At 41.3% G+C, this 27879-nt stretch overlaps 1 protein-coding gene across 1 annotated transcript in view; it reads left to right on the top strand.

Annotated features, from left to right (window-relative positions):
* The first annotated feature begins 5589 nt into the window (after positions 1-5589).
* LOC146664060 (corticotropin-releasing hormone receptor 1-like) overlaps positions 5590-27879 on the top strand; it is a 100606-nt gene continuing 78316 nt past the window's right edge. Inside the window, exons 1-4 of the mRNA XM_085417073.1 lie at positions 5590-6324; positions 17175-17262; positions 19796-19855; positions 20221-20346. Of these exons, the coding sequence (XP_085273199.1) occupies positions 6295-6324; positions 17175-17262; positions 19796-19855; positions 20221-20346 (304 nt within the window). The 5' untranslated portion in view covers positions 5590-6294. The remainder of the gene's footprint in view (positions 6325-17174; positions 17263-19795; positions 19856-20220; positions 20347-27879) is intronic.

Genomic DNA, 27879 nt, shown 5'->3' with positions numbered 1-27879 from the left:
TTTCTTCACTGGAATAATGTGATCAAGATTTCTTACTTGATAAAAGACAGTCTGACGTGACCTCTGTTGCACAATCCACAGTGCAGTTCCATTTCTTCCAGTTCTGACTGAAGAATTAACATCAGTGTTTTAACCATGTTTTCTGGGTTAGGACGCCAAGACATGGATTCAGAGAACTGGAGTTACTGGTTTATCGAGAAAAAAGAGATAAATGATCTAAAAGATCTATTTATTTTTCTTCCAGCTGTCCTTTAATGTTTTCCACTCTGTAGAAAGAATATGAACAGCTTCATTAATGCAATTAGAAATAACTTTTTCACTCCAGACCATCTTCTGTCTGAACTCGTCGCAGGATTCGTCTGCAGGTTTTCACCGCTGAGTGCTCTCGTGAGAACGGGGCGTTTATCGGGACCTTTTACGGGGACCGGACACATGCTGATTACATAAATGTGTTACGCCTGCTTTGTCATCCTCCATGCATCTGGAATGACCCTTGGCACCGCTCTGCACACACACTCGCACACCGACACGCAAGCACACACAGGATTGTGTTGAGTCTCCAGCACTGGGGATGTTTCATGCCTTGATTGAAGATAAATTGTGTTTCAGATTAAACCAGAAGGAGGGGGGGGGGGGGAGGGGGTGGACTATATTGTGCTTGATGGTGAACTCCTCCAGCTGCAGGAAGAAGGGATTAAAAAAGACCATCTTACACAACCTTCTTGAAATAAACCCAGGTGGCCCCTCACAAAATCTACACTGAGAATAAATCACACGGCTCCACTGCAGCATGCACGGCACCTGTCAGGGATATTTTTTAGCACCTGACTGCTAGTCTCACAGACAAGCATGCATGCAGCTAGAAGCAGGCTAAAGAGTGGAAACAGTATCCTAACCACATAACCCAGTTTGTTATGGTCCCCCTGTTGCCACTACTGACACTTCAAGAGATAGCATACTCAGGGGAGGGCACTGTCACCTTGGATAAAGGCATCTTTTGATTAATGGCTCTCCGCGCGTCACTGGGTCTAAAGAAAGCTTTAGCGCACTGTGCATGAAGCATTTTGTGCACTCAGAGCCTCAGCGGTGTGGTTTTTGGCAGACATGGCATGAGAGTGTAATATCACATCTGATCATTTAATAGTTAAAATATGAATCAGGATCAGAATGAATACAGCCAGGAGAACTTCAAAACTAGTACAGGGCAGGAATTAACAGTTATTCTGACACATCATAATAAACCTGTGTTTTATGGCATACAAAAAATAAAGGGGTTAAGTAAATGTTCAGATTTGGCTGTTTTTGTCTACTCGAGAGATTAAAAAATGGACAATAACCAGAACATCTGAATATAATTATACCTGACAAGCTGGGATCAGAGGATATTTGACAGCTTTCCGTCATAAAATGACTTAAAAATTGTTTCCCAACTTGTTTTGGCGCACGATCACTTAAAGTGAAGCAATGCGGACAAGAACAAGCGTTTCAGCCCAAGAACGATTTCCCTCAAAGACTGTTAAGTTTGAAAGGTTTCTCAGCTTTTACCAAAGAAGGTAAAAGCTGCTATAATTTTATATTTATGTTGGGCAGCTCGGTCTCACGACCTCTAATCTGTTTCTGGACACATTTACATCTGTCTGGTCTCATATGCTCTGATTTGTGTTAACGTATTGATAATAAATATTTTCCACTGTTGTAGAGTGAAAGAAATTCCACATTTGGAGGTTGGAAGATTTGATAGAGGAATAAATCATTTCCCCACTTACACCAGACGCCACAGCTGAAGTCATACAGCACACAGATTTTTAAAAATTCATTATTACATTACATTCAACTTAAAATTCATTATTTGTTTAACACTTTATCATTTTAACATGTTTTATTCTTTATTATTAAAAATGATTTAGTTACGTCTAGAGAGAGATGATAGTTTTGAGTAAAATACAGTGGTTACCACTCTTTTTGTGTTTTCCTGGGTTCCTGTTACAAAATCATGACTGCAATGAAAAAATAAACTCGATATCTCACAAATTAATACATTATTTTTTGAGACCGGCCTGATTACAGTGGAGCAAAAAAGTATTTAGTCAGCCACCGATTGTGCAAGTTCCCCCACTTAAAATGATGACAGAGGTCAGTAATTTGCACCAGAGGTACACTTCAACTGTGAGAGACAGAATGTGAAAAAAAAATCCATGAATCCACATGGTAGGATTTGTAAAGAATTTATTCGTAAATCAGGGTGGAAAATAAGTATTTGGTCACCTCAAACAAGGAAAATCTCTGGCTCTCACAGACCTGTAACGTCTTCTGTAAGACGCTTTTCTGTCCCCCACTCGTTACCTGTATGAATGGCACCTGTTCGAACTCATCATCTGTATAAAAGACACCTGTCCACAGCCTCAAACAGTCAGACTCCAAACTCCGCCATGGCCAAGACCAAAGAGCTTTCGAAGGACACCAGGAAAAGTATTGTAGACCTGCACCAGACTGGGAAGAGTGAATCTACAATAGGCAAGCAGCTTGGTGTGAAAAAAATCAACTGTGGGAGCAATCATCAGAAAATGGAAGACATACAAGACCACTGATAATCTCCCTCGATCTGGGGCTCCACGCAAGATCTCATCCCGTGGGGTCAAAATGATCATGAGAACGGTGAGCAAAGATCCCAGAACCACACGGGGGGACCTGGTGAATGACCTGCAGAGAGCTGGGACCAAAGTAACAAAGGTCACCATCAGTAACACACTACAACGGCAGGGAATCAAATCCCGCAGTGCCAGACGTGTTCCGCTGCTGAAGCCAGTGCATGTCCAGGCCCGTCTGAAGTTTGCCAGAGAGCACATGGATGATACAGCAGAGGATTGGGAGAATGTCATGTGGTCAGATGAAACCAAAGTAGAACTTTTTGGTATAAACTCAACTCGTCGTGTTTGGAGGAAGAAGAATACTGAGTTGCATCCCAAGAACACCATACCTACTGTGAAGCATGGGGGTGGAAACATCATGCTATGGGGCTGTTTTTCTGCCAAGGGGACAGGACGACTGATCCGTGTTAAGGACAGAATGAATGGGGCCATGTATCGTGAGATTTTGAGCCAAAACTTCCTTCCATCAGTGAGAACTTTGAAGATGAAACGAGGCTGGGTCTTCCAACATGACAATGATCCAAAACACACCGCCCGGGCAACAAAGGAGTGGCTCCGTAAGAAGCATTTGAAAGTCCTGGAGTGGCCTAGCCAGTCTCCAGACCTCAACCCCATAGAAAATCTGTGGCGGGAGTTGAAAGTCCGTGTTGCTCGGCGACAGCCCCAAAACATCACTGCTCTCGAGAAGATCTGCATGGAGGAATGGGCCAAAATACCAGCTACTGTGTGTGCAAACCTGGTAAAGACCTATAGTAAACGTTTGACCTCTGTTATTGCCAACAAAGGTTATGTTACAAAGTATTGAGTTGTATTTTTGTTATTGACCAGATACTTATTTTCCACCCTGATTTACGAATAAATTCTTTACAAATCCTACCATGTGGATTCATGGATTTTTTTTTCACATTCTGTCTCTCACAGTTGAAGTGTACCTCTGGTGCAAATTACTGACCTCTGTCATCATTTTAGGTGGGGGAACTTGCACAATCGGTGGCTGACTAAATACTTTTTTGCCCCACTGTATATACAGATGCAGAAGTGCTAAAAACTGCAGTGAGGGAATTTCTAGCATTTTACTGATCACACTAATTAGCAGATCTCTGTGTCTGCAGATGCACCATTACAGTTGTCACAGTCTGGCGGTGGCAGACTGTATTAATTGTGAAGAGTGGACCCAAAATGCAGACATGAAGAAACTTGGACCAAAGCTTGAGTATTAACAAAAAGCGAGCCGTTTAATAAGGCTGGTAAAAAAGGTACAAAGAAAGGGCAAACTGAAGTAAACTAACATCAACCTAAACTGGGAGAACTAAATAAACAACAAGAAAAACTTAGACATGAAACTTGGAAACATGACATGGAAACCTTGGCGTGAACAACAGACGACCTGACCAGGAGTGAACAGAAACACAGACTAAATACACACAAGGGTGATTAGGGGAAGTGGAAACACATGGGGAAACAGCTGACACTAGTCTGACATAAGGAGACAAAGGAAGCAAAGCTGACTACACTGACATAGGACACAGACCTTCAAAATATAACAGGAAACATGGGACGCAGACAAGACAATATAAACTTGACAACATAAGACACGCAGCATGAAACACATAAGGGGCAAAGGGAGAGGGAAACTTAAATACAGCGGTAGAAAACACAAATGGAAACTAATAAACAATTTAGCTACCCTAAAGAACTCATACATATCATCCAAATAAACTAACGCTGGGTCAAAACGCTGGGTCAACAGACCCAGGAACGTGACAACAGTTTATGGTTGAAGCCTGCTAAACGAGCTTCCTTCCATCAGATGTTAACTTGTTAAAAGGGGGATCAACAATTCTCATCCAAATATATTCACTACTAGATCTAGAGGGAAAAAACGCTAATGCTAATGTAGAGGCTTACGAGTGCCGTCACTGTTGCTGTAGCCAGCTTTTATTAAACACGTGACTCCCACACGCCACCTGTGACTCTCAAGCGAGGGATGAACGTCCTTCTTCAAATAGATGTTTTCTTACTTGGTGTTTGTTGATGATGGTTGAGAGTAATAACTGCTACCACATGAGTCCAAACATAAGACCACAGCATGACTTGCATTACTTTCATACTCAATGAATTATTTCTGACCATTCTGACCCTTGCATGGGGACATTGCTCTGGAAGAGCCTTGTTTCTTCAGTCGTGTTTTTAATGACCAGCAGGGGGCGACTTTTAAAGTCCCGTGTTTAGAAATGTACAGGAAAACATCCCTTTGGTTCACGTGCCCTGTGACCTCAGTAAACACAGTCCTGATGAGGTTTTGACTGTTTCAGGTCTTACTGAATACAACATGATATTAAACTTAAAAATTATGCTGACAGTTACAGTGATATAGATATAAAGCAGGACAACCGTGTGACTGAAAAGTTGGTTTTAAAAAAACCAACTCAATTACATAGAAAACCCTCATGTCAAGGCTTCATAAAAGGCGATGACACTTTATTACCAACTTTTATATATAGTTTATGTCCAAGCCTCATATGTCCTTGGCTAATACAGTAAAAACCCACCCAAGAGGAGATCTATTCAGAGTAATACTGACTAATAATAATAATAATAATAATAATAAGCATTTTTTTTCTTATCCTCTAACCTCTCTGGGACGCCCCACGCACACTAATGAGAACTTTAATATTAAGATTATTTGTAATTATTTTAATTGCTGGAGTCGCAAATTCATTCCCACTGAGATTTTATTTACAGTGATTTTGACGCTCATTTGTACTGAGTTGTATTTAAAAAGATCCCCGGGGATGCTTAACTTTATTGACACACTGGGAACCATCTGTCGATCTTGGCTCACAGCGAAATCTGTTGACTCTGCGCTCTGGCACTAATTCGTCTGGAAACGGGGGCACATGATAAAAGGGTTCCCTTCTCCTGGATGCTTGATAAGAGCACAGCGATGCGCGCGGAGCCTTTCACAAGCAGCTCACCCCGGGCTCGTCTGCTTTTAACTTTCTCGCAGCAGTGACGTCTAGATTGCGCGGGGGGGTTAAAGATTAGGGTCTGGAACACGGGCAGTCATTGCATAATTAACTCCACGCAGAGGAATCGAGTTATTCCTCAGTCACACTGGATACACTCGACAAAGTGGCACAACGTGGGGGCGTTGTGGGGACGCTGTGCACCACCGCGGCGGCTCCGCGCAGGAGTCAGAAGCTGGATGGGAAGCCGGGCGGACGTTAGGCTGTAGCTCGGGGAAACCTGACGTGAAACCATGCGTGGAAAAGGAGTTTTAGTTCGTGGGCAGCTTTAAAGGTGCGATAGTGTTTGTCTGGATTCCGGTCCTGTTCACGGAGGCAGCGATTTCACGGGAAACCGACCCTACCAGAGAGGTGACAGGCTGCTACACCCCAGCTCCGCAGCTCCTCATTAAATGATCCTGACAGTGTCTAACCTCTGACATTACCCGGACATCTACTCCCGGCCTAGCCACGCGGTTGTATTTTTTTTCTGGGTACAGTTCAGTCAACACCATCAGAAAACTGCGCTGCTGGGACTTTTTCCACTCCCAGTAACAAGGATAAAATACTTCAGTGAAGTAACAAGAAGACATTTAGTTCCACACATGGAAATTATGTGAAAAATAAAAGGCCTGGAAATGCGTCGCAAATGCTTTTATCTGCTGGGGGTAAGTTCTGCGTCTTTTTGCGCCTCCGCTTCGTCTTCTCGCCTTTGGACATTTAATTAAAACGTCCTAATAACAGCTCGGGGAAATCTGTGCTGTTATCGCTGATTGCAGTTGAGCACAGTCTTGGTGTGAAGGCTTTAACACTACCCCCCCATCCAGATGTCGGGTTTGGATATTGTCTCTGTCTCAGATTGCTATTTTAAATCAATTTTCATTAAAGGGACGAGAATCCGAGTTTGTCTGAGCTAAAATGTTTTAACAAGGACAATAATCTCTCTCTCTCTCTCTCTTTTATGTGTAAATATATAGTTATAGCACTTTGCATCCTATGACTTTAACTAAGCGCTGAAGCTTTGCTGAAGCGTGCCGGTGCGTTTTTACTTGTAAACACTGAAACTTGAACCAGGACTTTGGGTTAAGGTGGCATGAGAAAAACGATCCCAATGGCACGATTCCATACCCTCTGAAACCGGAGCTCAAGCACTGGTGAAGAAAAGGGGCAAAAAGCGGATCTGGGACACATTTCTGAGATGAAACTGGGTGTTTTAATGCAGCAAGTGCACTCCTTTAATATCGAACAAGAAAAGCGAGCGCGGTGATGTTGAAATTTCTCCAGCCCCATAACGCTGAGATCTGATATCACTCATGCTGTGACCCCTTCGTAGCAAAATGGAGAGCGAGCTGAGGCAAGAATAGGGACATGTGATTTGTTGCACTCACTTGCTGATGTTGTAGATGCCCGAGGTGAATTATTTCATCCACCTCCTGCCCATTGTGCAAAGTGCTGCTGCACTAAGAATAGTCAAGAATCCCGTGAGCCCTTTTTAAAAATCCCCCTGCTTTCTATTCGCGTCCCCATTGTTGTGATTTAAGACCCCACACTCACAGCAGCTCGCGTACTGAATGTCTACTGAGGTCATAAAAGAACAAACACCGGACTGTGTGCAGCTTTAAGGTGCGTGGATTTCTGTGCTGGAAATGGGGCCATTTAACGGTGTGGAAAGTAAAAGTCATGCGTGCAACATTTTATACAGTTAAGGAGTGAAGTATTTGCGTAGTGGTGCCTTTGCACACTCACCTAAATCAGATTAATGTCTGCATTATTGCATTGTTTGCACTGAATTATAGATGGAGCCGATCACATTTAGATGCAAAGCTGGGTGGCTGTAACTTCTCTTAAAATCTATTTTAATATATGTCACCACTTTTAGATACCCATCTGAGTTTGAGTAGGAAGCTGTTGGCAAGCACACCTTGAACAGGATGCCATCACAGAGCGATGTCACAAATCTACTCATGTGTTTGGACTGTGAGGAGTGTAGGGAGAACCAAAGACTGTATATAAAAGATGGGATGCATATTAAAGCTTCCGCATTAGCGTTTTGGCTGAAACTATGTATTCAGGTTTTTGGAAGCACGAGTTACCATATTTGAATAAAAGTATGGAGTGCTGATTCATCAGCTAATTCTGATGTAAACATGCTTTTAAATCAGTTAATGTTAAACATTTCCATATGGGAGTCTGTGAGGATTAGAGGAACTGCACATTTGGCACCAGTTCCACTCAGTTTTTCTCCAGAGCAGGTTGTTGGTTGGGTAGAACCTACAAGCTTTCCACAGAAAATCAGCAGCCAATCAGGAGCTTCAAACCAGGTATCCTCTTACAGTTAAGGCTCTACTGAGCGCCCTTCAGCAGGTGTAAGTTTCACAATGACAGATCTTTACTAAATAATTCAAAGTGATGACATAATTATGATGTCTTTATAAGTAGAATGATAATAGCTATTTCACTGCTTTGTTTACTGTGTTTTGTCTCATTTGTGGATACTTACAAGTATCGAGAAATGGAGAGAGACCGAAGTTTGCGAAACACTGCATCACGTGAAATACAAACACGATCCAGAGATTTAAACGTTACGGTTATTGTAGGTACCTGTATGTGGCGACACCCTTATCACTGCGTGTTCTTCATAATAAAAACAATAGATTCCACATTATGCTGTGCCATTGTTCATATACACAAACAGTGTCTCCACCTGCTTTTATTTTGAATAGATTTTTATCATTCTCGTGCCAGAGCTGCCTCGTTCAGTCACGTTTGAGCGAGCAGCAGGAACGTTCGAGCAGAGTGACATTTCGCAGGTGAACCACACCTCAAACCTGCATCTGTTTTTTTCCCGCTTCAGCATTTTTCCTCATGCTGGTTAATAAATCTCAGTCGAAAGCTGGTTTACGACTCTGCAGCAGATCCATGCCGGAGGACCCTTTAAAAGTGGAGACGGTTTTCAGCTGTAAATGCAGCCAAACTGATTCTCTAAATTAAAAGGAAAAGGATTAAAAACTGAATTAGAGTAAATACTGGAGGCATTGATCCGTCACTTTGTTGGCAAGAGCAACTGTGAATCATTCTGAATAGACTGTATGCCATAGCAGTAGATTGTTTTTATGTAGATACAATCTCAAATTTAAAAAAAAAAGGGCAAGAGGACTGTAAGCTGTAAAGAAGAAAGACTTTATTATGATCCGTATATGCATGAAAAGAGGCATTAAATGGCACATGGGACCCAGGAAAGTCTGGGATCAGCAGCTTTGTGCCCGTCCTCAGGCATCCATCCCGAGCGTGCCCACTTGGGAAGCCTCTTCCTCCACTGTTTTTATGCAGTGTCCTCATGTGATGTGGATCATGTGATTCAAACAAGAAGTGGAGATTTGTTTGTTTTATTTTTTTCTTTTGGGGTTTTTTTCAGTTCAGTATCTGATAGAGTAAAATAAATGCTTCTGAAACATCAGTACATCACTGGCGGTATACTCTTTCATGCATATGGTACTGAAATACTGCTTTTGGGATTTTGTCAATATGCACCTGTCCACAGTGAACCCTGCCTCTTGTTCTGTGGCAGCTGGACTACAGGCAGGGTAGCCACCCATTTAATAGTAAAAATACTTAAAACAAGGAGGCTTTGTCATCTTTGTCATGATATAGTATCATCCTGATTCTGTATTAAGTTTATTACTTGTAAAGATGCATTTTATTGGCAAAAATAAAAAATAAAAAATTTAAACTGCAATTCCTCTAGTGACCACTTGAGGCACGGTCCAAAAGTGAGTCAGTCTCTATGGAAGTTTTCCATGTGACATCATACAGACATTGCTCAGGAGTTGTCTACCATGTTAGATGTGATATAGCCACCACTGATGGGGAAAAAGGTATATTTTTGGTTGCAAACCGGGGGCTTCTTGTTTATGATTGCTGGAGGATTGTAGTGGTTCCCTGTAGTTTGCATAGAAGATGCCAACTTGCCTGCAAAGGCGCGCTGCACACCAGTACCCAAGCTGCAAAAAGAAAACAAAAAAAGAGACAAAAGCAGCACAAACTGCAAACAGACAATGTTCAAGTTCAAAGGTCCAACTTTATTGTAAGGGAAACAGACCAGAGGTTACCAGAGGGTCACTGTCCGTCTCCAAGCCTGTGCAGATGAGTGCTGAATAATCAATTTCCCAGCAATTCCCCAAAGTCCAGCAGCAACTCATCAGCTGGTCAGGGAATACACATTTTTCCCGCTTGACTGGTGGCTGCCTTTGGCCTTTGTGGCATCATGTCTGATAATTTCAGTCACTGAAATTGACCTCGTGACTAAGTTTTGTGGTTTTGGAGACTTTTTAAAATTATGAAATAACAAATTATTATTGTTCTAATAATAACGCTTCCTGTGAGGTAAACAACAAGTCTGTGCTCCAGTTTTGGTTTTACTCGTCTGTTGCACCTGCACAGTTTATAGATGCATAAACAGCGTCCAACCCACAGTGGAAATATGGCCACTTCTGAATGCAAAAAACAAAGTGATGTTGATCCCAGATGACAAATCAAGGCTTTAAATCAGTCAGTGACTGAACCGTCTTCTGTAGCGCCCTCTGTGTGTCAAAGCTGGCATTACTTTGCATGTCTTTCTCATTAATGCCTAAGGACTACTGCTTAGTGTTCACCTTTTCCTCTTTTAGTTCCGTGTTTGTCTTTGATGTTTCTTGTGCCAGACTTATTGCCACTTCCTGTTTTATTTTGGAAAGTTTTTTATGTGTTGGTCTTCCTGTCTTTGTCTTTTTTCCCCACGTTTTATGATTGTTTTCTCCACACTTGCTTGTTTCACCTTTGTCAAGTTATTCCTGTGTATTAGTTGGTAGTCCTGCTTCTTTTCTGCCCACTCTTATTGTTTCTTTTTTTTTTTTTTTTTTGCTTCTTGTTTACAGTGTGCAAAAATCCACCAAGCCAATCTTTTTTTTGTTTGGGATACTCATTCCTTCATCCTGAACCTGCGTCCTTTCCCTGAACTTTGGATGAACATTTCACACCAGGTGTTTGGGACTAATGACCCAAGCCTGTCCTTTACATGAACCTCAACGATTTGACGCGGTTAAATCACACATAAAACGTGGAAAACATGCACACATGACATACGAGGTGTGGGCCAGAAGCAGTGTGACATTTATACACAGGTGAGTGCTGTGAATTCAGCAGTGAATCAGCTGTTAGATGTCACTGGTGCAGAACTATTTTTTTTCTTGTTGTGTCGCCAGCCTTCATTATTTGGATGCTTTCCAGTCGAGTCACTGGTCCAGGACGAAGGGATTTCAGTTGTGTTTGGATGAAATATTAATCCAACCACTGAATTCCACTGTGCTGGCATTTAACAAAGCCATAAATACAGGTTCTCCTGTTCTCCGTCCCGGAATAGAGCAGATGTTATCTAATGCTGTTATCAACTGTCGTCTCTTGAGACCCAGAGTCTGTAGTTTTAAAGAAAAATCTGCATTATTCAGTGTTTTCACCTCCTGCATAGCTGAAAAAAGGCTGATAGTAGCGCGATCCAGTAACAGAAAGACTTTAAATTTAGCATCAAAAGTCTTTAAGAAGTCATTTCTTCGTATCAGTGAACACAAGATTAGTGGGCTATGAGTGCAGATGATGAAATGCTCCAAATTTTGGGGGCATTTGCAGCTGTTAATTTATGCATCATCCACTCGAGGGACAGAAGGCAGTTACTGATTTTTAAAACAATACACAAATACCATAAAGGTCTTCCACACTGATATGATTTTGTTTTAAAAAGACCACCTGCTCTCATTCCTAATGCATCGAATACAGCTGCTTTCCTCCAGGCTTCTGGCTCTTGTGTTCAGGCAGTTGTAAGACACAATAAAATGTTCATAAAGGAACCCACGTTTAGGGTGAACTCACACAAGCTAATGATACACAAGCATGTTTGATCCCTAAAGTCCAGTTGTTTTTTCTGATTGGATCTAATGACAAGTCTTAAGGAACTTGTTACATACAATCCTGTAAAAAAGTGTTTTTCTCCTTCCTGATTTCTTAGATTGTTGCATATTTGTCACCTTATATATTTCAAATCATCACACAAATCTCAATATTAGACACAAATAACCCAATTTAATACAAACCTACCACACCTGTGTGAAAGAACAGCTGCTTCCTAAACATAATAACTGCTCGTCTCAGTTTTGGCAAGAACTCCAATCAAGCATGTGCGATAACTGGCAATGAGACTTTCACAGCACTGTGGAGGAATTTTGGCTCCCTCTTCTTTGGAGAATTCTTTTAATTAAGCCACATTGGAGGGTTTTCCAGCATGAGCCATACCAGAGCATCTTGATCTGATTTTTAAGACTTTTGACCAGGCTACTCTAAAACCTTCACTATTTCGAGTCATTCAGAGTGCTCAAAGAGTGGATCACTGTTCTGTTACATATCGAAGTCCTGAAGCAGCAAACAGCTCCAGGCCATCACACTTCCACCACCATGTTTGACCGTTGGTATGATCTTCTTGTTAGTTTTACGCCAATGCAACAGAATTGAAAGTTCAGCCTTTGTCTCGTCAGTCCACAGAGTATTTTCCTAAAACTGTGTGAGGGCTCTCACTGTGGTTCACTGGAGTACCTTAGAAATGGCTTTGCAACCCTTTACGGACTGACAGATATCAGTGATGTTGTTTCTCAGCTGTTTCTTTAGATCATCGTATGATGTGCCGCACTTTTGTCGGGCAGCTTCTGTTTAAGTGGTTTCTTGATTCAACAGGTCTGGCAGTAATCAGGCCTGTGTGTGGCTCATGAAATGAAACTCAACCTCCAAAAAAAAATGCAGTTAATCATACAGTGAGCGACGAATCAAGAATTATCTTTTTTTTCCTTTACACTGGACCAGCTCTGTTTGTGTAGCTTCTTTCCCTTTAAAACAGACTCGTTATGTTAAAACTGCATTTGTATTTAGTCTAAAATTTAAAATTTGAGGTAAAAACTTTTTCCCAGCTCTGTTAAGATTACTTCTTTTAACTGTTAGTAATACTTCATATTACAGAATCACCTGCTGAGAACGGCAACTTTTTTGTGCTTTTGTTGAACTTTGGCACAAAAGTTTGCACACTTTGGTTATCCTGACCGAACTGACATCACCTCGCTGCATATCGAGTTCATATTGGTAGCATCTCCACTATATAACCAGCAGCAAGCTTATTAATTTCCTTGGAGTGAAGCTAGCCGGATGCTGGTACCGCGGGTCTTTCATTCTTTGCATCCTCCTCCTCAGCACTGGAGCTGCTGTGCTGAGTGTCTGTCCTTGATCAGATGTGAAGAAGAGCTCTTTGCAGCTGACAGACACTTATTATCACCCAGGCACAATTTGCATTTCACTGCAATGTCGTTTTACTTTTCATCCACAAAAGCTTTCAGAGTGATGCGAGTGCTTCTGTGACGTAAAGGCTGTCCTTTCACTGACATTAGCACGCAGCTACCTGCTGAGGAAAAGGACACAAATATACGTTTTCGCTTTTGTTTTGTTTTGTTGGACCAAAAAGACAGTGGAAGTGTGGGAAATATATTTCCACATTTCTTATGTGAACTATGTGGTTCCAGCCAGCCTTTAAACACTGAATAATTGTTGGCTGACCGTTTGTTGTTACTTGGCCGCCTGCTTGACGTCCTCCCAAGACTTTATAGCAACGGAAAACTTGATCATGAGAAATGTTAAAGTCATCTTTTTTTTTTTTATCAGAAAAGAAAATCTAGGATGAGTAAGAAACCCCAAAAACAAATATATCAAAAGCTCATACTCACAGTGTCTTGCTGTCATTGGAGGACTGATAAAAATAGTCTTTGTACACGGAGTGAACTTTGTGTGGATGTTTTCACTGATTATGCTGCTCTCTTGGATTTGCTTTACAGTGACTCTATTTGTGTCTTACTTCAGTCCAGGTTCATAGTTGGTTCAAACTTTTTACCAGTAATTTAATTGAATTCAGTTTTATTTACACAGTGTCAAATCACAGCAACAGTCGCCTCAAGGCACTTTATATTGTAAGGTCGACCCTACAATAATACATACAGAGAAAAACCCAACAATCATATGACCGCCTATGAGCAAGACCTTTGGCGACAGTGGGAAGAAAAAACTCTTTTAACAGGAAGAAACCTCCGGCAGAACCAGGCACAGGGAGGGGCGGGGCCATCTGCTGTGATTGGTTGGGGTAGCAACCAGCAGTATGTTTCTGCCTACATCGGGAAAAGGATGGCTAACGGCTTGGCTCGACAGAGATGGTTAAAATCTTAAATCACATTTTAAACTTAAAATTGGGTTTAGAACTTCTCACTCCTGTTGCAAGCTAGTAAAACTAGGCTAGTCTACACTTTCTCAGGGAGGCAGACCTCCGGACCTGAGTTTGTGGGAAGGTGCAGAGCTTCATATCATGAAACTACGAAATCTGTTTCACTCGGGCCTGATGTCCACATCCACACCCGTCTTTATGTTCATAAAGGAACCCACGTTTAGGGTGAACTCACACAAGCTAATGATACACAAGCATGTTTGATCCCTAAAGTCCAGTTGTTTTTTCTGATTGGATCTAATGACAAGTCTTAAGGAACTTGTTACATACAATCCTGTAAAAAAGTGTTTTTCTCCTTCCTGATTTCTTAGATTGTTGCATATTTGTCACCTTATATATTTCAAATCATCACACAAATCTCAATATTAGACACAAATAACCCAATTTAATACAAACCTACCACACCTGTGTGAAAGAACAGCTGCTTCCTAAACATAATAACTGCTCGTCTCAGTTTTGGCAAGAACTCCAATCAAGCATGTGCGATAACTGGCAATGAGACTTTCACAGCACTGTGGAGGAATTTTGGCTCCCTCTTCTTTGGAGAATTCTTTTAATTAAGCCACATTGGAGGGTTTTCCAGCATGAGCCATACCAGAGCATCTTGATCTGATTTTTAAGACTTTTGACCAGGCTACTCTAAAACCTTCACTATTTCGAGTCATTCAGAGTGCTCAAAGAGTGGATCACTGTTCTGTTACATATCGAAGTCCTGAAGCAGCAAACAGCTCCAGGCCATCACACTTCCACCACCATGTTTGACCGTTGGTATGATCTTCTTGTTAGTTTTACGCCAATGCAACAGAATTGAAAGTTCAGCCTTTGTCTCGTCAGTCCACAGAGTATTTTCCTAAAACTGTGTGAGGGCTCTCACTGTGGTTCACTGGAGTACCTTAGAAATGGCTTTGCAACCCTTTACGGACTGACAGATATCAGTGATGTTGTTTCTCAGCTGTTTCTTTAGATCATCGTATGATGTGCCGCACTTTTGTCGGGCAGCTTCTGTTTAAGTGGTTTCTTGATTCAACAGGTCTGGCAGTAATCAGGCCTGTGTGTGGCTCATGAAATGAAACTCAACCTCCAAAAAAAAATGCAGTTAATCATACAGTGAGCGACGAATCAAGAATTATCTTTTTTTTCCTTTACACTGGACCAGCTCTGTTTGTGTAGCTTCTTTCCCTTTAAAACAGACTCGTTATGTTAAAACTGCATTTGTATTTAGTCTAAAATTTAAAATTTGAGGTAAAAACTTTTTCCCAGCTCTGTTAAGATTACTTCTTTTAACTGTTAGTAATACTTCATATTACAGAATCACCTGCTGAGAACGGCAACTTTTTTGTGCTTTTGTTGAACTTTGGCACAAAAGTTTGCACACTTTGGTTATCCTGACCGAACTGACATCACCTCGCTGCATATCGAGTTCATATTGGTAGCATCTCCACTATATAACCAGCAGCAAGCTTATTAATTTCCTTGGAGTGAAGCTAGCCGGATGCTGGTACCGCGGGTCTTTCATTCTTTGCATCCTCCTCCTCAGCACTGGAGCTGCTGTGCTGAGTGTCTGTCCTTGATCAGATGTGAAGAAGAGCTCTTTGCAGCTGACAGACACTTATTATCACCCAGGCACAATTTGCATTTCACTGCAATGTCGTTTTACTTTTCATCCACAAAAGCTTTCAGAGTGATGCGAGTGCTTCTGTGACGTAAAGGCTGTCCTTTCACTGACATTAGCACGCAGCTACCTGCTGAGGAAAAGGACACAAATATACGTTTTCGCTTTTGTTTTGTTTTGTTGGACCAAAAAGACAGTGGAAGTGTGGGAAATATATTTCCACATTTCTTATGTGAACTATGTGGTTCCAGCCAGCCTTTAAACACTGAATCATTGTTGGCTGACCGTTTGTTGTTACTTGGCCGCCTGCTTGACGTCCTCCCAAGACTTTATAGCAACGGAAAACTTGATCATGAGAAATGTTAAAGTCATCTTTTTTTTTTTATCAGAAAAGAAAATCTAGGATGAGTAAGAAACCCCAAAAACAAATATATCAAAAGCTCATACTCACAGTGTCTTGCTGTCATTGGAGGACTGATAAAAATAGTCTTTGTACACGGAGTGAACTTTGTGTGGATGTTTTCACTGATTATGCTGCTCTCTTGGATTTGCTTTACAGTGACTCTATTTGTGTCTTACTTCAGTCCAGGTTCATAGTTGGTTCAAACTTTTTACCAGTAATTTAATTGAATTCAGTTTTATTTACACAGTGTCAAATCACAGCAACAGTCGCCTCAAGGCACTTTATATTGTAAGGTCGACCCTACAATAATACATACAGAGAAAAACCCAACAATCATATGACCGCCTATGAGCAAGACCTTTGGCGACAGTGGGAAGAAAAAACTCTTTTAACAGGAAGAAACCTCCGGCAGAACCAGGCACAGGGAGGGGCGGGGCCATCTGCTGTGATTGGTTGGGGTAGCAACCAGCAGTATGTTTCTGCCTACATCGGGAAAAGGATGGCTAACGGCTTGGCTCGACAGAGATGGTTAAAATCTTAAATCACATTTTAAACTTAAAATTGGGTTTAGAACTTCTCACTCCTGTTGCAAGCTAGTAAAACTAGGCTAGTCTACACTTTCTCAGGGAGGCAGACCTCCGGACCTGAGTTTGTGGGAAGGTGCAGAGCTTCATATCATGAAACTACGAAATCTGTTTCACTCGGGCCTGATGTCCACATCCACACCCGTCTTTATAAAAAAGTACTACACCAGCTGATATTACAGAGTATTATGTGGCCTTAATGGTAACAAAGTCGACTTGGATGTGGCAGAACAGGATTGCCAGATGTGTTGTGATGTTGATGTTTGTCAGATGAGATAAGACGCCGTTAGCTCGTGCTGCTCATTGTTGATGCTGGGAGTGGAGAGGGCATTGAGTCAAAGCCCTCCGTCTAAGTGTTGCATCCTTTGAATTTTTATGGAAGGTTCTTAACATAGCAGTCACTCCGAAGGCTATCAGAGGCAAGGCGGTCATGCCATGTCTCCCAAGTTACATCACAATTCGCCAAAGCATGCCCAATAAAATCTTCTCAATCACGAATAAAGTTGTATGTTTAATGTGTGCGTGTCAGACTGAAAGAGCAGGACGTATTTGATTGACCTCTGTGACTTCTCTGTTTGCAGGTGTGCGCCATCATGAGCCTCCTGCCATCAGCCTCGTTAGCAGATCTGACATGTGAAGCTCTGCTCATGCTGTCGGGGAATGTCTCGTGTAAGTTCTGGACAAACATCAGCTGGATTTTTATTACAGCAGCACGGCTACAGCAGCTGTTACAAGCTTTTAAAAGGCGCTCATTTCCCAGTACTGTCCAGCCAGTTTGTTCTAGCTGCCCCACTGTTAGTACACTTGAGATTGAATTGATTTTCAGTCTTTTCCATTTCATGGCCATAACCACTAAATGTCAAACCCTCATCCTCAGTCACAACTTCCCCCCTTGTGGATATTAGAAAACCGTTATTTTCCTACTATTCCGTTTCCTCGCAGACCTCTGCAGCACACCCAGAGGACTCACACAAGCACGCACAAATGCACAGGAATGATGTTCTTGTTATTTGCCCCAGGATACAGTCATAAAATCATTCCAGGTAGCTCTTAACAGAGTAATGATAACGCTCTGTTATCATGCTGTCACCCTGCTCAGCTGAACCGATTTCATTTGCTTCATAATTCATCAGAAATTATCTGCAAAGGAAATTAAATTATTATTTTTAATTATCTTTATTTGTTTTGGTAAATCTGTTAAGACGTTATTTAAATAAAAATGTTCATGACTCATTATCTGATGTCAACAGTCCAAAACCCAAAAATATCCAGTTTATTAAGCTATAAAATTATTAAACCAATAAAAGATCGCATTCTTAACTGGAATTATATGGGTTTCTTTTAATGGGGGCAAACCACAGAAACAGAAATAGTAATGAGAAGAATTTCTCATTAAGTCGACTCTGTTCCCTGTAGAAACAGTGTTTTTTTGTTTGTTTAAAAAAATGTGTTAACATAACATGACTACACAGTTATTTTCTGTCTTATGCTTCTGCTATTTATGAACTATGGATTTTGGCAAGCTGTCGCTCCAATCTTGGCCAATGGAGACATGTGTTACATTTTTAGTCCCAGGCCTTGAGATTCAACTCAGTGGCATGCAAAACTTGCGTCACATCCATATGTCACATGTCGCATTTATATTTAGTTAAATGCAATAAAATTTAGTTTGGATATGATAGTTACGTTCATGCAAATCTTTTTTTAATTGCAAGCATCGACTCTTTGGTTGCAGAAACAGGAGTTTTGCCTGTTGATTATCTAATTTTCAGTTCACGGGTGACAGACACAGGTGAAATCAAATGGGCCCAAGCAGTAAATCATATGTTAACCTGTTCAAATTTCCTATTTTTCATATGCAAAGAAAGAGAAGTAAATTCTGACACCAGCCTGAGAGGTTAATGTGTGATTTTATGTAAGTAAGCAAGAATACACTCAACTACTAAGCAGCTACACTCTATTACACTCTAATAATACTTACATCACAGCTTCACATCTGGAAAACTGGTACATTTTGTTTTTAAACTTCACCTTCCAAAGTCTTCCAAAGTCCCACTCGACCCTCTGGGCCCTGCGTTTGACATCCCTGATCGAAACAAAAGTACTGGGACATATTTCTGAACCTTTAAATTCACCTGTTTTCTGTCCCAAGGGTGCATAAAATCCCCAACAAAGCCATCTGCCTTTATTTGTGAAAGAATCTGTGAAATTACACCACGGCGTAATGGACAGAAATCTTGAAGCTGTGATCAGATGACACCCAAATCCACTTTTAGCTTTTCTGGTCGACCCGCCGTGTTTGAGAAATGCAGAGTATGACCCAAAGAGCACCATCCACACAGTCAAGCATGGAGGTGGAAACGTTATGCTTTGGGGCTGTCATTCTGTTAAGGGTATGGAACGACTTCAACACGTCGAGAGGGCCGTGTACCGTAAAATCCTGGATGAGAACCTTCCCTCATCCAGAATCATAAAGGTCGGAAAATGGGTTTTCCAGCAAGACAATATCACCAAGGCAACAAAGGGGCAGCTAAAGAAGTCATACAGTGGCCTAGCCAAGTCATATCATGCAAATCTATTTATAACTTTTACATAATATGTGTGTTTTTTCAGGATTTCATTCAGGATTCATCATTAAAATGAAACTAACAAAAAATTAGAACTTGTTCATTCAGCCGGGGATCAGCAGGAGATTATTATTTCCCTCACTGTACGTCAGCCTGTAACCTTTAAACGGTTAAAGCTACCCTGCTTTTAAAAATGTAAAACAAAATCCTTTTATGCATTTGAACAAATGACCAGTGGCAGCTTTTATGCACTTTTCATATTTTACTTTGTTTCATTCATTTTCTTGCCACACGTGGGTGTGAAAAGTGGTTTGGAAACCTCAAATGAAAGCATTAAAATTAAGTGTCACCTTTCCCCCTGCAGAACGTCCTTATCTCCGGATCCTTCTTATCTAATTCCTCTTGAGTTATTACAGAAGTAATAGTCTGACCCTCGGGGCATGTCTGGATTCATATTTGCTGCTACCGTCCTCTTATTGCTGGAGGAAAGGTCTGTCATCAGTGTTTACCGTTGCCCTTTCGTGCTCACCCTTTGTAGCTGTTAAGCTGAATCTAATGAGATTTTCATTGCCTCTTCTAAACTGAGCAAACAATGATTGAGGTTATTGATGAAGCTGTTTCTCTCTGGGTTGCAGTGCAGTCCCTGGCCGCCACCTGGAACCAAACCCTGAGTAACGCCACAAGCCAGTGGAGCGGTGAGTTGAGACGCGTGTGAAACCGATTCCCCGCACACTTACTGCAGAGCTGAGTTGTTGTTAGATACCCCGCAAGGGGAAAGCAAGTTTGATCGGAACTCAGATTATAAAGGACTAACATCAAAGAGGAAAACAATGCTGGAAATAGACGTGGCGTAGTGCCACAGGAGACGACGTTCAGCTCGGCAAAGCACAGGAGTAATCATTAAATCCTGTGTACACAAACAGCTCATTCTGATACCATATTTGTTGCCAGGATCTTTGGAGCATTATCTGGATTTCATGACATATATATATGCGGTTATGAAACATGACGGGAATGCGTGCACGTCCGTGTCTGACGCTTTTCTGTCCCCGCGCTTCAGGCTCGGGAATCTACTGTGAAACCTCCATCGATGGGATCGGCACCTGCTGGCCCAGGAGCAGCGCGGGGCAGCTGGTGGCGCGACCCTGTCCTGAGATGTTTTACGGCGTCCGGTACAACACCACCAGTAAGTCAATAAGCTGTCACCTCCTGCCCGCCTGCCTGCAGAAAAAAGCAAACCCAGACACAACTGATTCAAAACATGATTTAATACGATCCCTGCACCCTGCTTCGCCCTACCCCCACACTCAACGTCCCCTTGGGCAAACCCTGTTTGCGTAATTGTTTATACAGAAATTAGCATGAGCATACAAATTAGCAAAAGACGCAGAAAAGAGAAAAAAAAAGTGTACACAAGTGCAGATAACACACCATGAAGTGTCAAAGCTCAAAACAAAACATGACGAGGCGAGGCGAGGCGAGCACCCGCTGTGAAAAATGATGCTTTTGTATGAGGACTCAAATGATTCCAAAAAAAAGAAACGCAGAGAGAAAATCTAAAGATAAATCACCGCTGTCTGAGACGCTTAAGCCTATTAACTCTCCGGGACTCTCGACAATTGATTGTGTTGTTTCTTTTTTTTTTTTCATCTTGGAAAATTAATAAAACGCTAAAAAATGAAACTACAATTTACTTTGTGGCCCATTTGCATAATTTAAAAGGCTTTTTGACAGTAGCAAGAGAGACAGGCGGGATTAAATAAAAAAGGAGGGGTTCAAACAATGGAAACATCGAGGAACAGGAGAAAAATTAGTCTTCATATATTTCCACAAAAAAACCGAAGCCTGGCTCCTAGAAGTGACTTTATTTATGTGTCTAAATCAGATAGAAGAGGTGGCTCATGTTTCTGCCAAACTATTCTTCAGCTCATCCTTAAAAAAGTTTCTTCTAAGGTCAAACTCTAAGTGCAGATAAAACACTGTTTGCCCTTAACTTATGAGTTAGGAGGTTGTTTATGTTGTGGCCCTTTGGGAGCTGTCAGTCAAACTCGTGCCACTCAGAGGAATGGAGCCCTCGCAGCATTCCTAATGTATCTTCAAAGATTTTTTTCAGCAATTTAAGGGTACAGAGCCCTTATTTAAACAGTGAAGCCTCAAAAATGTGAAGCTAGGCTTCAGCAACAATCAGAGACTAAGATCGTGAAACCGTTTAGTTATTTTCCCTGCAGGATCATTTTTTTCCCAGATAGTGTGAGAATACTTGCTATTATCTTCTTAAAACTCAATGTTGCATGTTTAAAATTGCTAATTTTCTGCTACAAAAAACCACAAACCACAAGTATATTCAGCTTTCTGTCATAAATGACAAAGAAAAATGTGTACGTGCGCTGCATTTGTACTTGTTTTGAAGTTGTGACTTGTTTTCTCAGAGACCCTTTCGCCACTAACTTCAGCCATAATCACTTGTTTTTAACACTTTATTGGATATTTTATCACCGCAGTGAAGGCATTTCTAGTGCAAACAAGGTCACAGTGTTTTCAGCTTGACCAAAGACCCTTTAGCATTCACACATATTGAAAGCTTGCAAAGCATTTTGCAGTGAAAATAGTCTGCAGCACGTAGTGATTTGACATGTGTGTTCCCTTGTGTTGTGTGCCCAGGACCTTTAGTCTTACATCCTGAAGGGTTTTATAGTTTGAATCATGAGGCTTTGTGCTTTTTGTGCCTTTTTTTGCTATTCAAAGTATGACAGCAGGACCTGCACCGTTGGATACCCACCCAAATAATAACACAGGTGCCACTGAAGTTTGCCAATTTCTTGAATCAATGAGGAAATTTTGCTTCTGCGTGATGTGAAAAATCCTAAAATTGACGTAAATGCTCATGCTTCGGTCTCTTAAACATCAGCAGTGCTACCAATAACACTTCTGCGCTATAGACCAGGCGTGGCAGGGCATTGGTAAAAATCCATGTCTGCTTACTGGAGCCATCTAATGTCACCTGGAGGCAGACACAAAAATATGTGGAACAGCTAGTAATGCGGGCCACTCCTGTTCTTGTTTGTGTGGCTGTTGGCACAGACTGTATGTAAAAGACAATAGGAAACCTCTGGAGCTTAAAAATGAAGCCAAAAAGAACCACAGTTCCATTAATGACCACTTGAGGAAGGCTCCAACAGCGAGTAAGCGTGTCAAAATGTCCAACTTTACAGCAGAAACAAGCATCTTTATTGCGTGATGGTCCTCATAACAACTCTGAAAAAGTTGCTTTTTTATAAACGTATCCACCTGCATACTAGAGTTGATTGGTAGGTTTCCTGATGCCTCGGACTCTGCACGGTCTCATCTACTACTTCAAGTCATTAAACTGGCACTCTCCACAGTCTGAGTGCTGTTTGGAGCTAATACAGTGGCTCACTGGGTGGTACAGATCGTGCAAAAAGTTCTAGAAGGTGGCGACTTCTCTGGTTGGAAAAACGAAACATGGTTATGTAGACGTCTACGGACAACGTCCCCTGGCACCATCGCACTGTGAACTCTGTCTGTAACTAGTGTCAAGTTTTATTAAATTTAACATGAATTTAACTTTTGAAAGATTCAATTCAGAGCAGATTTTTCTGTGCTTGAATAGCTGCCTTTTCTCGATGTCTAGTCTTTGTTGAATAGCTCCAAGATGTAAGTTTGAATGTAACCTGGATAAACAAGATGAATCAAAGCATTCTTTATCTAGAGAAGAGAAAGAAAGGCAAGAAATAATATACCACTAGCTCTTAAGTGCATTTCTCATCCTGATGTACTAACTGAGCGTGACATTGACCTGAGCATAGTTTCAAACAATAATAAGCATTTTTATAGCACCATTCAAAGGAAAAGTTGCAAAGTGCTTCATGGGACAAACAGTGATATAAAGTTTTAAAACAGGTAAAGGTGAAACAACATTAGGTCAGTAATGAGGTCGTGAGCTTAGTTTCAGACGGTGTTTTCTACTCTCGGCTCTGTATGACATCGAAGAGAGTGGATATCCCTAATATGGTCATCTCAGGCATACGGCTCCACCTACTGTTCAAACCTTTCTGTTTATGGGCTTCAGCCAATCAGAAGAAACTTGTCTTAAAGGGGGTGGAGCTAGAACAGCTTGTTTCATACAGAGGAGTAGCACCAAGGCCCCATTTAAGAAAGAAAAAAGATTTTGTGAAACGTAACTCATGCAAGGCTACTTGAGTCCATGAATAAAATATGGAGTTTGGATTGAATTCAGCATAATGAAAATTTATACCTTCAGAAGCACTATATTTTTATGATAAAATAAAGTACACAATTTAAGGGAAGTTATAAAGAATTGAACAAGTTTTATAATTAAACGGATCTATATTTATTTAATGTTGCGCTTAAAGACTGTATAAGAGCATGTCTCATAAATATTAACTATGATTTACTGGGTGTAACAATAGGCATCCCTGCAATTATCCTCAAGTGGATCAGCAGCCTGTGATGTGTGCCGGGACACTGCGGCACTGTGAAGGTAATGCAGACCTTCAGAGACATACAGTAAACACAAATAGCTAAATTTATGAGATGAAAGCCTGCGTGTTTCTGTGTGTTTCTGTGTGTTTCTGTGTGTTTCTTTGGTAATTTAAAGTCTAAACCTCCCACAGGATCCAGACGATCCATTTGAGAGAGAAAGAGAGCCGCGCTGCAATTCAGGCAAGGCCCGCTGGTAATTTGACACTGCGAGGTTCATTTCACCTTCAGGATTATCATAATCTCCATTGAAGTGTAGCCTAAAAGCCTAAAAAAGACCGGCCATCAGCTGACTATGCCAGCGAAGGTCAACAGTGGAGGAAGCGTTCATGGATGAAGCTGAAAGCTGTTCGGGATGCAGGATGATGACACAATGCTGATTTTAAGTTTCATTAAATTCTCTGCGATAATATGAGCAGAACAGACGACAGATAAAGCCGGCGTGCTATAATTTGAGGTGTATTTTTAGCATGAATGCATTATTAATCAGTATTGATTGCTGATTTTCACAGCGGAGGTCAGCAGAGATACTCGAGCTGTTTGCTGTCCTTTCGTTATGCACAATGGGTTGTTGATTTGAGAGATAAATGCTCCCTGCGACCTTAAAGACTCCTGTCAGGCATCAGTTAAGGACGTTCTAACTCTCAATTTTCATTCAGGCTCGTACAGTCACCACTTTGAGCTGACGCTGGCAGGTCGCTGGGATGCTGTAACGCTGAGGCCAGGGCTAAAAACTTTCCTTCACTGTAACTTTATTCAGAAAACACAAATTTAAAATGTGATGGAGCTCAGTTATCAAAGAGCATACACGTTACTTATTTTATTCTTGAGTAGCTTTGCATGAATAGTTATTTTTTACTCCTCATTTTATCTACTATAAGCTTTTTTTAATACCTCAGATTTAATCTGATTGGCTGACCCTTAAGCGTTTGAACAGCAGGTGCCTGGTGCTCTGTAGTTTTATGTCATACAGAGCCAAAAGTAGAAAAAACTGGCTGAAACTGAGCATATGGGGCAGCCCGAGCTTTCAGCTCACAGGGTTAATTCTGCATCCATTCTTGCAAAAGTATAAATATGATGGAAAATAAGGAAAAGCATAATAGGTGGTTGTGTTATAAGGAGCAATGTATTATCCAAAACACAATGTTTTCCTGAACTGATAAAAGTAGTTTTTAGTACCCAAAAGCAAATAGTAAATTAAACACAGCATCGACTCTCTCTAGCAGTGGTCTTATCTGCAGAGGGACAGTAACTGTTGCCCCAGGACGAGAACACTGGACAAGCCTTTGTTTTTGCACTTGATGGACTCATCGTGAAAACCGTGGAAATCCATTTATAATACCAGCGTCACTAACAAGCACAAACACATTTACATGCTGTTGAAGAGAACTGCTTTGAATATGATAAAAATCTCTGTAATTACAGAGAAGATGAAGATGGTTTGAAACCACCAGTCAGAAATATACATGTTAGGTTAGTTTGGGATTCTAAATTGGCTGTAGGTGTAAAGGTGCCGAATAGTTTCTTTATGTATTTGACGTGCACCTGTCCAGGGTGTACTCCACCTCTCACAGTCATCTGGCTCTAGCTCCACGGTTACCGTGATTTGGATAAGCGGCGAGCACACAGAACAGCAAATGGTCAGTAACTGCCTGATAAACGCTTGTCACTGAGAAAACCAATTTTACCCAGCAACAGGAAGCAACCTTCTACATCCACTCGCCTACAAAACAAGACATACAAAGAGGTATATGAGGTTGCACTGAAAGGCTCCTAGCAGGTGCTCTGGCAGCTAGCACACTGCAACTTGTCTGCAAACACTTGCAGACTTCTCACTAAGCAGCAGTGAAACTGTGAAACCAGAAACATTTGCAATCACTGTGAAAATCACACGTTTTGAAACGCAGTGGTTTCAGCAGCGAGGCACAGCTTTTACATCAACTTTAGCCATTTCTGATTTGCATTGCTATTTTTTTTTTTAATTTCACTGGAGCTCATTGGCTAGTTAGCCAGCATTTTTATCTCCCATGGAAACCACAGGAAACTGCAGCAATACAATGACAGCAAGCAACTTCTCACAACTACTCACCAACCATTCAAGTACACAAGTCTCCTTATAGGTGTCCAGGCAGTGAGACAGTCTGTCTGAAATGGATGGATAACTTATCATTTGTCATCTATTGTCAGGATTTCCAGCTTCTAGACACAGCCAACTCTCATAGTAAAACTTGAAATAATAAAAGAAATTATCTTTTTGTTTGGACACAAATGTAGTCCAGGATCTTCAGGATGGACCTGATGTATCCTAACTCTAACCAAATCATTTATTTCATGGCAAGTAGAATATCATTAATTTAATTATTAATGTATAAAATAATACGAATGAAGTATAAAAATCTTTTACGTGTGAGATGCAAATCCACATCTCTATGATTTCCTCCCTCGCCAACATCCCCCCAACCAGATGTGGACTTTTTTTCACCATTTAAAAGTGGAAAATAGAAATTGCACACACAGACACGAATCAGGACACATGAGACGAGACAAGTGAAAAATTGTGTTAAACGACAAAAACGTAAGGGTGGGAAATTTGCATTCACAAGCCAGATCCATGTCCCAAATAATGAATGAGTGGACTGGAGGTTGTGGCTGCTGTACGTTTTACTGAGAGGAGTGCATTTTGCCATGATATAAAATGCTCTCTGTTTCTGGCCACGAGTGTTGCTCCTCTCCTAGATATAAAGGTCAGATCTTTTCATTTGCCTGTAAGCAAACACTGACTGAGCCGTGATGGCACCAGTTAGCTTCATCTTCCTGGACGTCTTAGTAGATTTCGGGAAGATGTGCGTTTTGATGTGGCCGAGCGCTCATTTAATGATCACTGTTGCCCCAAATCTTTTCACTTTTTCCAGCCATCATGAAATCATTCCAGCTGAAGATAGACAAGCAAGATCAGGATTATCCCAGAGCGATCCTTGGAGAATTACAAATCCCGCGCTCATGCATATATCACGGGTTTAGTGTCTAATGATAATTTCAGCACATTCCAGGGAGTAAATTAAGCGCCTTCTTTTAACCACGAGCACATGTAAGATGTTATGAATGGGACTTGGATTTCTTACAGGAGCTTTTACAGCCGAGAGAACGAGGTGTTTTGTGGAGGCGTCGGGAAAGCGTTGCCTGATATTTACAAGCACTCGGCGTGGCCGTGAATCAAAATAGTATCCGAAGAATGTGGAGATGCAGGCTAAACAGCCTGTTACAAATTTGTTCCACTAGATTTCGTAGTTAGATTTACTGCCACCCCGATCTCTATCAGTTCTTCTGTTTCTGTGTGCTGCTGTTTAACACGCTGTCCCGAGCTTCAGCCTCTTGTTGTATCAGAGGACACGACTGGGGATTATGCCTGACAGGAAAATGTCTCGGGGTTTGTAACTGTGACAAAGTTTAAGAGATATCAGATCTAAAAAGATCAGCTTGCACCATCTGTGGTCGATAAGGTCCAGTGCAGCTACGGAGCCTCTGCTTAAGCTGCAGGGTGTACAGCTGTTTATTCAGGCTTGAGACTGAATCCACGCTCTGCCTGGGTTACAGCGAAAGAGACACAAGTTTGTAGTTTTTTCATTGTTAGTCTTGTTTTCTGTGCTTTACAAAAAGAAAAGGATAAAGAAAGAAAAGTAGCAAAGGGTACAAATGTGCTTAGTTTGAGCAGAATGGAGCCAAACTGTCTTCTTTATTTTTCAAACTAAGCATGTGACTCGCAGCAAACCTAAACTCAATCTATGCACACGTAATATAAGGATCTCTATGGTTTCTACCCTAACCCTGATATATAAATAACTCTTAAGCTCAGTTACAGTGAGTTTTTTATACCCCGTTGTTTTGTATATTGTCAGTGAGAGCAGATATCACTAATATTATCAGGCGCATAGGCGCAATCGTAGAAGCCCCACCCACCTGCGTGTCAGCCAATCAGAATAACATTTGCTTAGAGATAAAAAAGAGTTTATTTCACACTGAAGAAGAGTTAGACGGCTCCACCATGGTCCAGTGTGATATAAATAAGGATTACTTTGAACTGTGAATCATGCAAAGCTGCTCTAGCAGAGTCCAAGTATGAAAGCACAGACTGGCACCTTAAAAAGGTTTCCACCATCTGAAACTTGACACTTTGTGGTTTCAGATGATCTGTAATCAG

The sequence above is a fragment of the Rhamphochromis longiceps genome, linkage group LG8 (assembly GCF_057381845.1).
Source record: "Rhamphochromis longiceps isolate RC_006_pf linkage group LG8, R_longiceps_female_GT1.1, whole genome shotgun sequence".
Taxonomy (NCBI): Eukaryota; Metazoa; Chordata; class Actinopteri; order Cichliformes; family Cichlidae; genus Rhamphochromis; species Rhamphochromis longiceps.
This window is presented reverse-complemented; position numbering and strand designations above follow the sequence as displayed.